Below are 13,023 nucleotides of genomic sequence, written 5' to 3'. Positions count from 1 at the left end.
GGCACCGTACATTTTTCCAAGCCTCTTCCTCTCTGGCTGTTTCTTGGCTGCCATGAGGTGAACAGTTTTCCACCATCACACCCTTTTCCACCGGAACGTTCCTGCCTCATCAGAGGCCTAGAAGCAATGTGGGCAGCTGACACTGGAATGAAACCTATGAAATTGTGGGCCAAAATAAAGCTTTCCTTTTATATGGTTTTCCTCAGGTATTTTGTCACAGCAACAAAAAGTTAACACAGTCTGCAAGTACTGTGACAGATTAGTAACAATGCCTGCAAATCACAGATCAAGAAAGCCACGGTGGTAATTTTTCTGACATGCTGTCTTCCTGCAACTTTCAAAAGCCACTTCCACCCACTGGCATGCAGGAAGACGCCCTCTTCCACCTACTCCAGGGACTCTTTGGAACTATCAGAGTTGGGGACGTCACTGCTACGCACTCACCTGACATTTGGGAAGCCATGGATTTCATTTCTAGTATTCCAAAACAAGTAACAACAAAATAACAATTACCTAAGGAAAGAACTCATGCTCTCTCCATCTTCATGGGCCTATGATGCAGCTCCAAACGTAGAAACACACGTATTAGGGTGTGTGTGTGTGTGTGTTTGGTTCTGGATGTTGTAGTGTTTTTTGCAGCACTAGGGCTCAAACCCAGACCCTGGCACACACTAAGCTCTGTACCCTGAGCTGCACCTACAGCCCTACAGGGTTTTCTTTTTAATTTCTGAAAATGTTAAGAATTTTTTTCCTACTTATTTCTACCGTAATGATCAGAAAACATGATCTGCAATGCCAGAGATCAGCAAAATCTTTCCATAAAGGGCCAGAACACGTATCTCACATTTTGCAGACAACTCTGTTTTTCATTTTTATTAGTACATGCTTGCAGTACACAATGATTACATCACAGGCAACTGGCACCTGCAGGTAACACATCTTATTTCTTTTTGCAACCCCTTCCTCTGTCTTTTCTCCCTCCCTCTCTTGGTCATGTTCCCAAAGTAACCCCCTTATCAAGAATCAAGGGTGGCTGTATTTCAATTAAAACATTTTTTACAAAACCAGTGTGTTGTGGGCCACCATCCCTGAGAGCACGGGGTGTATGGGCCATCGATTTTCTGGCGACTGCTAAAGGCTTGCTGCTACCTTATAGGCGAAGATTTATGATGTCTCATGCATGTTTGAGAGCCAGTTACCATCTCATCCCTGCCCTGCTCCATTTCAAGGCTTAAGTCCTAGCCACAGAAACATTTGCTTTCATTATTCTAACACCGTGACTAACAAACCGGGCTTCCACTTTGCTGCTCCCCACGGGATGATCTGAAGCAAGTTACTCATGCTTCTCACTCTCCAGTGCTTCATCTATAAACAGAGAAAGTCATACACCAACCTCCGTGGGGTGAAAACAAGCAAGAATCCGATGAGATAACTCAGGAAGCAAGTTAAGAGTGCGGGGTGGCGTGCGATCATTAGCAGCAGCAGCAGCGGATTCCTGACACTGCTCAGAGAGGCAAGTATAATTACACCCACGTTTACAAAGAAATGAAGGCTCACAGACGTTCACACGATTTGCCCAAAGCCTCATGTGTCACAACACCGGGCCCTCTACTTCTAAATCCAGCATTCCCAGCACAGAGGGAATTCCCAGGTAAAGCTATACTTTAAAACACCCTGAGCAAGCGGCTGTGAAACCCGCAGGAACCCTACACGGAAGAGACAGTTCCGGGATTCCAGCGGGCTCTTAGGGTCAGGCTGAGGAGTTGGGCAGGGGCTACATCCTGCTCTGGCTTCTCCATTGCATGGCGGTGGGGACGGGCTCGGCGGCGTCCCAGCTGCTGTAGGTGGCCCAGGCCCAGCTGGGCTCCGCATGCCTGAAGCGCTTGGAGCCTAAAAATACCCTCGCCCCGGCTAAACCTCCGGGGTCAGGCGCCAGCGGGGCGCAGTGAGGCTCGCCTGCAAATTTTCGCCTACTGGGAGACCGAGGCAGAAGGATCGCAAATTCGAGCCCAGCCCGGGGAACTCAGCAGTATCTTGCCTCGAAATAAACATCAACAAACAAGGCTGGGACTGCATCCAATCCCCAGTACCGCAAAAAATAAGCAATAAAATAAAGGCGGGCGCGTCTCCACGCAGAGCCGCCAGACCCGCCGCCGGGCCGCAGCCGCTCCAACCCGACTTTGCGATCCTCTCTCGGCCGCCGAGCGCCCTGGAGTCCCTCCCCGGCGCCGCGCACCCTGTGACCGTCACGCGGCCTCCCCCGCCCCGGCTGCTGAAGCGAGCTTGTGAACCGGCCCGGCGCCAGGCCGACAGGGGGTTGGACGCCGGAACGCCAGGGGCGGAGCTACAGGTCCGACTGCTCCTAAGCCCCCGAACTGGCGGCGCGTGCGCAGTCTCTCACCACGAGACCTTCCCGCCGCGCAGAATAGGAAGCGGAACGCCAAATCTGTCCCACGCAGCCGCCGCCGCCGCCGGGCGCAGAGCAGAACCGTCGCCGACCTAAGGCGCGCCTGCGCACGTTACCACGCACGCTCCGGCGTACGGCGGCGGCTAGGGGTCGTGAGCCGGTAGACGACCCGCGCGCGGAGGAGCCCGGGGACGCAGCACTTCTCCCCTCCCTTCCCACTCCCCTCCCCGCTCCCTTCCCCTCCCCAAGAATGTTCCGCTACGAGGTGAGCCCCGGACACCGGAAGTGACCCCTCCCAGCCCCGCGCCCCTCTTCCTCTTCGCCCGCCGGTCCGCGCCGGCGAGGGGTCGCCGCGCGGGGAGCGGGCCAGACCGGTGGGGCGCTGGAGCTGCGCCGGCGTGAGAGACGCGGTGGAGCCGAGCTGTGTGGAGCGGAGGCCGGGAGGCGCCGTCAGTGAGCCCCCTCCCCGGACCGGGCCAGGCTGTGAGGAGCGGCGCCCCGTGGGTGCCGGGCCGAGTTTCCCGCCCCAGGCCCGGACCGCCGCGCCGCTCCACCCGGCCGGCCGAGGAGGGGGCGTGCCCTGCGGAAGTCCCGCTGCCCGCGCCTGCTGACCTTGAGCGCCTCGGGCTCCTCGCGCGAGCCCGGGTTCGCAGGGTGGAGGGCGGCGGGGGGACCCCGGGGGCCGGGGCGGCTGTGGGAGGCCGAGATTTGGAGACCGGGGCCGCCGAGGGGGCCGCTGATTTGGAGGCGGCCGTTTTCTTGCCTTGTGTGAGTCGGAGAGGCAGCTGGGACGGGTAGAAAAGCCTTGGGACGGCGCTGGGCGAGGGCCTCACGGACCCAGCCTGGAGTAGAGGGCAGAGCTGCGATTCCGAGTCCGTGACCCCACGGCCGAGTGCACACGGCCGAGTGCTTCGCGGCCAGTCCGACCGTGTGTGGACGGGAGCGTGGGCGGGAGTCACTAAGAGAAAATTTGGAGAATACATGAGATGGGGGGCGGTAAAATACAACAGTTCTAAAGTGCCGTGTGTCTACGCTGTGTGCAGCAAAACCTAGCTGGCTCCTCACCTCACCGCACACTTGCTGGAGGAAGTGGTGTTTGTCTCTGCACCACGATTTAAGTTAAGGCCTAGAGAGCCTTGTGGAGCCTGAGACACAGCAGGTTCTCAAAAGATACTTAATTATTAATCAGAAAAGGGACTTCCATGGGGTTCACACTACCTGTAAGAGTGGAGCCAGAGCTTGAGCTCCCAAATCACAGTTGATTTCTGGAATTCAGCTATTTCTGTGTTATCACTGGAGTTCAGATTATAGGAAACAGGAAAGAATGGAAAATGTAAAGAAACCCTTAAACAGTAATGACATAGTTGAAAAAGTGATACCAGTAGAGGTAGGGAGATGTGAATTGTGTTGCTAACAGTGCATGAAACTCAAGCCAAGGATCATGAAAGTGTTAGTGTTAGCTGTCACTTTTCCAACCGGTGAAGTAAAAAATGTGCACTTCGTTTCTTGGGTATCTGAGAAAATACTGAGAATAGAGTCTTGATAGACTAGAGAAATGGAATGCTTGGTGGGGGGAGTTAAATGAAGTAAGAAATAGAAACTAAGCCGGGCATGGTGGCTCACGCCTGTAATCCCAGCATTTGAGAGTCTGAGGCAGGAGGATCATTGTGAGTTCAAGACCAGCCTAGACTATAAAGTGAGCTTAAGCTAGCCTGAACTACATAGAGAAACCCTGCCTCAAAAAGACAAAAAAAGAAAAGAGACATAGAAACTAAGCCAGGGATTTAGCTCAGCGGCACAAGTGCCTGCGAGCAAGTGCAAGGTTATGAGTTCAATCCCTGGTACCAAAAAAAAAAAAGGAATAGAAACTAGAAGTCAAAAGAAAAAAACTGCTAGGAGCACCCAGTGCATTAGGGACTACAGACAAAATGCCATCTTTACAGAAAGTCAGCTGACTAGGGTTGTTTCCTAAGTGGTAGAGGGCTTGCCTAACATGCAGGACACCAAGGTTTGATCCCTAGCACTGGGGGAAAAAAAATCTAGGTGACAGTAACACAATGTACCTTAGTCTTCATCCTCAGGGGGCTGAGGCAGGAGGATCACTTGAGCACAGGAGTTTGAGGTTAGTTTGGATAACAGAATTTTCTCTTAAAAAATATTTTTTAAAGTCATAATGAAACTTACATTCATTGAAAAGGGAAGATGAACTTTTCTTTTTTCAGACAAGGTCTCACTGTGTCGTCCTGGCAGACCTCAGACTTACAGTGATCCTCCTGCCTCAGCCTCCCAAGTGCTGGGATTAAGGGCCATACTGTACCACACCCAACCTTAGAATATTTTTTGAGAATGTAAATTTCACTCATGAAAGCTACTGTTTTTTTCTCTTTTCAGTCTTTAGAGGATTGTCCTCTAGATGAAGATGAAGATACGTTTCAGGGCCTTGGAGAAGAAGATGAGGAGATCGATCAGTTCAACGATGATACATTTGGATCAGGAGCAATTGGTAAGTGACATTTTTCCACTATTGTAGCACCTTGGCCTCTTAGTCTTTTCAAGTGTGTTGTCTTGACAGTGACCTCCTTCCTTCATTTGATAACATAATCTCTTCCTGATCTCAGTCAGCATAATCCACCCTTCACTTGGGATAGTTCATCCTTCTGCCTGGGGTCTCTGGGCCTCTTTGGCCTCAGGAAAACCACGGGTTCTCTAAGCCAAGAGTCCCCATGCCTGGTAGCTGCCAGGGGCCTGTTCGGACACCTGTGGTGCAGCAGGAAGTAAGCGGCAGGCATGCTGAGCCGGGAAAGCTGCTGTGTTCCCAGCTGCTCTGTCACTTGTCACCACCTGAGCTCCACCACCTGTCAGATCTGTGGCATCCCCTAGGAGCTTGAAACATACCATCACCGCACATGCAAGGGCTCTAGGTTTTGAGCCTCCTCAAATCGTCATCCCAAAACCACATCCCTGTGCCCCACCCTGAAAAATTCTCTTCTGTGAAACTGGTCTCTGATACCTAAAAGGTTGGAAGTCTCTTTTCTAAGCCCCATGTTTTGCAGCTATACGATCTGTGCTAGTTGGCCATTACCAAGGAATTCAAATGTTGAGGGAAATAGACATTTAGAAGAAATGTTCCAAGGTGTAGAAAAGTTTAATAGCAGGGTACACAATTTAAAACTAGCTGACCAGGGGCTGGGGATTTAGCTCAGTGGCATAAGCGCCTGCCTTGCAAGCAGGCAGTCGTGAGTTCAATCCCCGGTACCGATAAAAAGGAAAAAGACAAAAAAAAAAAACTAGCTGACCAATGGGAATCCAGAGTCTGGTAAGGGTGCATGGGTGTTTGACAATTCAGCCATCACTGCTGTGTTGCATAGCCATGGCAGTTATCTTAGAGCATCTTCAATGAAATAGGAAGCTTATGGGACCTGGCGCTGTGGTGCTAGGAAGGCTTCATGTGCTATGCGTCCCTAGAAACCTAAGTTTCCCATTCCTAGATACGGAAAAGAGCAATAGGAGTCAAAAAGAGTAGAGGAGCAAAACTGAACTCAAAGCCAGAGTGTGAGTGCCCAGGTGAAGAACTGAAGAAGCAATCGTGTTTGATGAAATTTGAGAAGAAAATTTACTTAGAACAACTTTGGAGCAAGTGGACTAATAAATTATGAACTTAAAAAACTGAGTAGGCTGATTTCACTTTAACTCTTGGCTTCAGAATGCTGCTCTCTCCATGTTTATGTCAGGCTGTGTGAGTGTTTTCCTTGGAACCATAGTCCTTCCATCCACACAGCCAGTACTCAGAGTGAAACAGTGAGCCAGAGGAGAAATGTCAGCAGCATGAGTGACTCCAGAGGTTCTGTGGCAGAAGCCAGCATTGTCAAGTACTCCCGGGAGCTGGCCGTGCAGTGCCTGAGCAGCCTTAGTTTGCCAACCCTTGCATGGAGACACATGAATGGGTGAAGACAAAAATGTCTGCAGCCGTCAGCCTTTTACAGGATTTCAGAGCAAACTGAAGCTGTCCCAGTGCAAAGGAACAAGAGAAATGTTGCACGTGGAAGCGAGCCTCATTGCAGAGGGAAGAAAAGACACTGGGGTGGAGCCCTAGTTTAGGAAGCTAGGTGTTTCAAGAGGAAGGTAGGACCCCAGGTGCCATGTGCTCTCCTGGGAGACCACAGGGCAGCAGTGCAAAGCAGAGTCACAACATAGGCGGCTATGAGCAGGCGCAGTCTGTATTTTGGAGATCGTTCAGTAATAATTTACAGGATACAGTCATAGCTACAGGTTGCATGTGCTTGTCTTGGACTCTTTTTCTGTTAAATACTCTGCTGAAGGTTACCACTTTTCAGCAGACCCTTTACTAGTCAAAGGAAGCAGACTAGAGTGACTTACAGGTGTGTACCGTATTAGGATCAGATGGCACGGTTTCTAACCTGAGCAGGAAAGGCTTGGTCTTGCTTTCTCACTGACTTTCCAAAGTACTGGTCTCTTTCTGTTTGTTTTTCCTCATACGCTGGCAGTATTGGACTTAAAAGGGTGAGGCAGCGTATAGAGCTGTATTTTATATGAGAAGAAAGTATACACAGGTTAAAAAGCTCTTGAGTCCTCAGGAAGAATAGGTAGTGAAAAAGATATGTGTGACCAAATGATATAGCAATGGTTTTTTTTAAAAGTTTTTAAGTTTATTACAGTAGCAGACATACTGCCATTAACTCTATAAAGCGCCCCTTCATTTTGGACACACCCTGTTGTCCTTGTCACTTTCTGAAGCAGTTCTGGAAGAGCTTGTACGTGTCTCTAAGAGGTGTGATCAGAAGGGCCGTGAATGCTGCTGCTACATGCTGCACAGTGGAAAGGCTGCTCATGACAGCATCACAGGGAGTCTTCGTCCACATTGTTCACCAGGGCTGGCACACTGCTTAACCTCCAGTTCTTCCCCAAAGTCAAAGTGACCATGAGAAGTAAACATTTCGGGTTAATTCAGGACAATGAGGCAGCCACATGGTGTTGCTGAAGATCCTTAGGAAAGGGGATTCCAGAACTGCCCGGGAAAGTGTCAGGAGCAATAGGAAGAATACATTCACAGGGAGGAGAATGTATTGAGGGGATTGATGCCAAGGTGTCTTTTACTGTGATAAATCTTTTAATTTGAAATACTTAGTGTATTTTCCAGTCACTCCAAATACGGTTTTCTCACTTTGTAACCTGGGACAGAAAAGTGATGAAGAAGGCCCTCTTGGCAGGCACCTCAGTGCCTTCCTATAACGGCAGCTATGCAGGAAGCCAGCCTGAGCAACTTAGTAAGAGCCTGTCTAAAGTACAGAAGAGGATGCAGCTCAGTGTGAGGCCCTGGGTTCACCCTACTTCTGCAAAAGTATAAATAACACATACATAGTTCAATGTAAAAGTGCTTGCCTAGTACACATGAGGCAAAGCTGGAGTTCATTCCTGGCCTCCCACCCAGAAAGAGGGCTTTTTGATTAACAGAGTTAATAATGGAGGAAAGATTGCCAAAGGGGAACCCTTGCCTTTGAGAACTTTAAAGTAAAAATCTTGGTTCCTTATACTGTCTTGCTATCAGTATTATTTTAACTATTGCTGAGTCAGCCCGTGGCTTGCTGGTACACCTTTGCAGGTACACACCTGTGTAGGGTAAGCCAGTAGACAGAATACTAGACTGCTGACTTGTGTGATGATTTTATTATTTTTGATTGATGGAGTAGGCATCTTGAATACCTGTTAGTGCAGCTGATATTTTAGATCACTGGCGTCACCTTTCCCTAAGAAACCAGTCATTGTCTTCTGAATTTAAAAAAAAAAAAATTTGCACCATCTCAGGGCAGCAAAGCATTGCTGTCCTCGCTGCTGGTACTCTAGAAATGCCTGGGGTCTATGACATGTTCATGTATACCATGTATTGCTAGCACTCACAGCAACCTCATGAGGTGAGATACTGTTGTCACCCTCCTTCCAACAGACAAGGAAGCAGAGTGACCAAGAGGCCAACTAACTATAGTTAAAGTGAACTTGGAATCATGTTCGGCCAGTATTTAGGGAATCTGGGCATCTGCCTCTGCTGAAAAGGACCTAACCGGCCTTAAAAATCCAATCATGTCTACTTCGTTTTGTTTTGCGTTTATTGAAGCATATCCCAAAGATAGGTTTCCAGGGGCAATGTAGTATAAACTTAGAAAAGCCAAAAATCCAGCAGCTCACACAAAGGTGCAAGTGAATTAGTGGATGGAACACAGATACTTATTTCCCTTCATTTCTCTGTTGTTCTTTAGCCTTGCTGCATCATTTTCAACAAAATTAATTGAAGTCACTGATGTTAAGTCATTTGAAGCAGATGCAGGGTGAAATATTTTCCAGCAGAGGGTGATTTCTCACTTTCTGCCTCAGATGGTTTTCACAAGAGCAAAAAAAGTTGGAACTGATGATGACAGTGTTTTTATTTATTTTTTTTTTTTTTATCGGTACCAGGGATCGAACTCACGACCGTCTGCTTGCAAGGCAGGTGTTTATGCCGCTGAGCTAAATCCCTAGCCCCCGATGACAGTGTTTTGTGACACAGATTCCTCTGTTGGGTGTTTGGAGATAGCAGCCCATGCCCAGTTGATCCATGTGCACAGGACATGACCACAGTGTTGAGTGTTTTTAAAACATTTTTTCAGCTAGCTGCATTGGTGCACACCTGTAACCCAGCACTTTTGAGGGTAAAATAGGCTGTGGCCCACTTAGGCCACATTGCAAGACCCTGTCTGAAAAACAACCCTTCTGTTTCTGTACTGGGCCTTCACACTGTGCTACGTCCCCAGCCTTTTTATCTTCTGAAGTAGAGTCTCACTGAATCACTGAACTACCCAGGCTGGGCTCAAACTCATGATCCTCCTGCCTCCAAAAGTGCTGGTGTGATAGACATCACCACACTTGGTTTTCACGTTAGTTTTAAGAACAGATGATGTTTAGTAGGATCTGGTGAAGTTAGCCCACATGAATGTAGGAAGTGGTAACTGAAAACAGGTAACGTAGAACGTTACTACATAGGAAGCAGTAAATTAACAAGTTAACTGTGAATTTGGGAGATGTAAAACAAAAAAAGTAGAACTGCAAAGAAGCAGCAGTTTGTCCTTTCTCAGCTTACTAAGGATGACACAGATATGAATGTCTGGAATGATTTTTAATTATACTGTTCCTCAAGAGCATCACAGATGCCTGGGATTTAGCTCAGCAGCGTAAGCACCTGCCTGGCAAGCATGATGTTGCAAGTTCGATCCCTGGTACCAAAAGAGAAAAAAAATCATCACAGATGACCAGCATTTAAATGAGCACTGATTTCCATGGAGAGGGGTTTTTTTTCCCCTTTATGAGCACATCAAAGTGTACTTGTCAAAGGCCATTATAACACAGTTACTACTTTTAAGTTCTTCTTTGTGAAATGATGTTTCCGAGTGCCACCGACTAGGCACCTGGATCAGAGAATGCTGTTGGGTAGGGAAGGAAATCCCGCGTGATAAGAGAGAATCCCAGAGGCTCGCATGGTTGTAGCATTGGGTGCCTGCAAGACTTTCCTCTTGGACTGGAGCATAGCCAGTGTGTCCCGTCCACTGCAGAGCTGGGCCAGTGTGAGTCCTGAGATACCAATTCTGAATTTGAAAGTCCACTTTCCTTATTTTTGATCACTAGAGCTCCACAACACATTATTACCGGAAAAAAATAGCAAATGTAAAATGCTCACATTCTGGCCCTTGAGAAGGGACCAATCTATTTATACATTGGCTTAGGATTCTAAGATAACAAATAATGTTCAGTTGTTGGGTTGAAAAGTTGCAAATTATCCAAACATTTTCCAGTATGAAATAAATCACATTTTCAGTAGATTAGAATCATGCCTAGGTGTTAAAGAAAACAAAACAAAATAAGATCGGTTTTATCTTGTACATGTCTGTGTATACATATATTACTTAAATAAAAAGCTTTCAACGATTTAGTTTGTTTTTTGAGATAGTCTTGCTCTTGAGTTTAGGTGCTGGCCTCGAACTCACTTTGTTGTCCAGGCTAGCCTAGAATTCACAGGGTCCTCCTGCCTCAGCCTCTGGAGTGCTGGGATGACAAGTGTCCAAAACCATGCCCAGCATAATTTGGGCTGATGGGGAACTTCTGCATTGTAAGTTATATGTTATTGTGATGTAAATCTCTGACCACATCAGAGCTTCATCAGCTCCCCAGTCCAACCTGAAAAGCCTAGGAAACCCTAAGGGAGCACCTTCCTCCTGGCTCTGCAACCTCATTTTGTTGTGTACTCCTCTTGCTTGTTTCCTTCCCAGGTGAACAGTCCTGGCTGGCTGTCTCCCTGAGGCCCTGGCCCTGACCACTCTCTGCCACTTCACTTGGTCTTTGAAACTCACTCGGGTATCATCTTCTCAGTGCAGCTTCCTCCTGGTCATCAGAAGTTTTCAGTTTACCTTTCTCCCTTTCATCTTCTGAGGGAGTCACTAATTATTCATTATTTCATTACCTTGATGAGCAAAAGTTAGATAAGGACACAGTCCTCATTTCACATAGTGCTTCCCATGTAGTGGGTACATGCCAATTAGTAACTGAATGAAATAAACAGGAAAAGGCTGTGTCATTGGCAGTTACAACATAGAAGAAAGTTGTATACCAGCAGTATGGTTTTCTGCTCTTTGAATTTATTGCCTGAAATGTCACCAAGTCTCAGCCAGCCACCAGCTTAGTTCAGACCCCACTGATCATGTTTCAGGCTGCGGGTCCAGGTTTTTGCATCCTACTCCAGGTGCACCTTTGCTCTCAGTAAGGAAAAGCCCACCCCATCATCCTGCCATTTGACTGACTCCATGCATGTCTCCAAGCAAAACTTGAGCTTTCCACTCATGCTCCAGATTTGGGACATCTGTTGGATTAATGGGAGAGTTCAGAAGCCTTTCTGGTTTCAGTGTCACGGGTTGTGCTGTCTTACAGACGATGACTGGCAGGAAGCTCACGAGCGCCTGGCTGAGCTGGAAGAGAAGCCGCCCGACGCCCTTAGGGAGCAGACAGGCAATGGAGAAAGGGACGAGATGGACTTGCTGGGGGACCATGAGGAGAACCTGGCCGAGAGGCTCAGCAAGATGGTGATTGAGAACGAGTTAGAGGATCCAGCTATCATGAGGGCAGTGCACACCAGGCCAGTTTTACAGGTAAGTCACCCTGACTTTGAGAACTGTGGTACTCATTAAACTGTTACACTGGTGCAAGCTTTAGTGGACTGTTCAGCTGTTAAGCTTCACCTTTACAAATTACATATGCCAGAGAAAACTGATAATCCAGTGTCCAGTGAAAGCAATTGTAGAAGATGAAGTTGGAAAGTCTTGAGTACCCTGTAGCCCTATAGTTCCTTCCTCAAGCAGTTGAGGTTCTTCTGGGCCTCTGATCCCCCCAGCGAGTGAGTCGTTCTGATTGCTGCACAGTTCTAGACTTGTGTGCCTGTGTTCCTTTTTTGGTAGCCGCAGCCAGGAAGTCTGAATTCCAGCATCTGGGATGGATCCGAAGTCCTGAGGCGAATCCGCGGACCGCTGCTGGCTCAGGTATTACACAAACATGTGTCTTTCTGTAACTTGACAGCTGTAAAGGTTCAGTGGTGTCTGGCATACCCTTCCTTGCTGTAAGAACACATCAGTTTAGGTCCTTTGCCAGGGGTACATTCCCCCTGCCCATGCTTGGCACACCCTACAGTCCCTGGATGAAGTTGAGAGGGCACTGCTGGGGCTTCTGGGATGGGGTCTGAGTTAGCTAATGAGTCTTGGCAGAACCATAGGGACAGAAGAAGTAAGTGCTAGCCAGTGACTGGATGTGGTGCAAGTTGTTGACTGTAGAAGGCCAATGCATGGGCATTCGGCAAGTGTGAAACTCTTCTGTATCATTATTATGGTGGCAGGCCCATTATTCTGTGTGTTTCACCAAACTCTGAATTGTGTACTAAAGAAGGGAATTTTCCTATATATATATTGGAGAAAAAACTGTTAAATAACTACCCAGTGTACTTTGGCATCTGTAGAGATTATCAGTAAAGCATTTCAAGTACTCATTCACTTAGCTTGTTAACCACTTCCTCGATCAGGACATGCCCGCGGTGTCTGTGTTAGAGTATGCCTTGCCTCCGAGGCCCCCACAGGGTCCGGAAGATGAGCGAGACCCCTCTGAGCGTGCACTGCCGCGGCGGTCGACATCACCCGTCATCGGGAGTCCCCCTGTGCGAGCAGTCCCCATTGGCACCCCGCCCAAGCAGGTGGCTGTGCCCAACTTTAACCAGCAGGTACCTCTCCTTAACAGGCACCCAGCCCAGGCCAGCGGGAACCTGGGCAGGGTCTCATGGGCCATGGGCAGTGCGGGCGGAGGGTGGAAGGCTCAGGTAGGCATTATATTAGGCAGAAGAGTAGCCGTTAGAGAAATTAGCCCAGCTAGAGACAGCCCCTAGCAACCTTCGCTGCTGCTGCTGCTGCCGCCGCCGCTACTGCCACCACCACCTTTTCAGTGGGGGAGAATGAGGGTAGTTACCACGGTTAGAGCAGAGTCCGTTTTTGAACTGTTTTTCTGGCTGCCCTATACGTTGGCAGGGAGAAAAGCGAAAG

General features: G+C 48.4%; 1 protein-coding gene across 5 annotated transcripts in view; it reads left to right on the top strand.

Annotated features, from left to right (window-relative positions):
• Positions 1-2,479: 2,479 nt before the first annotated feature.
• Patl1 (PAT1 homolog 1, processing body mRNA decay factor) overlaps positions 2,480-13,023 on the top strand; it is a 30,421-nt gene continuing 19,877 nt past the window's right edge. For 3 of the 5 annotated variants that reach the window (XM_005001133.4, XM_005001132.4, XM_003464199.5), the window contains exons 1-5: positions 2,482-2,672; positions 4,799-4,910; positions 11,375-11,592; positions 11,899-11,979; positions 12,513-12,707. In XM_005001133.4, the coding sequence (XP_005001190.1) occupies positions 2,658-2,672; positions 4,799-4,910; positions 11,375-11,592; positions 11,899-11,979; positions 12,513-12,707 (621 nt within the window). In that variant the 5' untranslated portion in view covers positions 2,482-2,657. Of the gene's footprint in view, positions 2,673-4,798; positions 4,911-11,374; positions 11,593-11,898; positions 11,980-12,512; positions 12,708-13,023 lie in introns of all 5 variants that reach the window. The other 2 variants (XM_063228160.1, XM_013146438.3) reach the window with 2 other exon arrangements.

Source organism: Cavia porcellus, unplaced genomic scaffold, assembly GCF_034190915.1.
Source record: "Cavia porcellus strain 051 isolate PalLab524CR breed Dunkin Hartley unplaced genomic scaffold, mCavPor4.1 scaffold_17, whole genome shotgun sequence".
Taxonomy (NCBI): Eukaryota; Metazoa; Chordata; class Mammalia; order Rodentia; family Caviidae; genus Cavia; species Cavia porcellus.
Note: the sequence above shows the minus strand (reverse complement) of the source record. Positions and strands in the feature narration are given on the sequence as shown.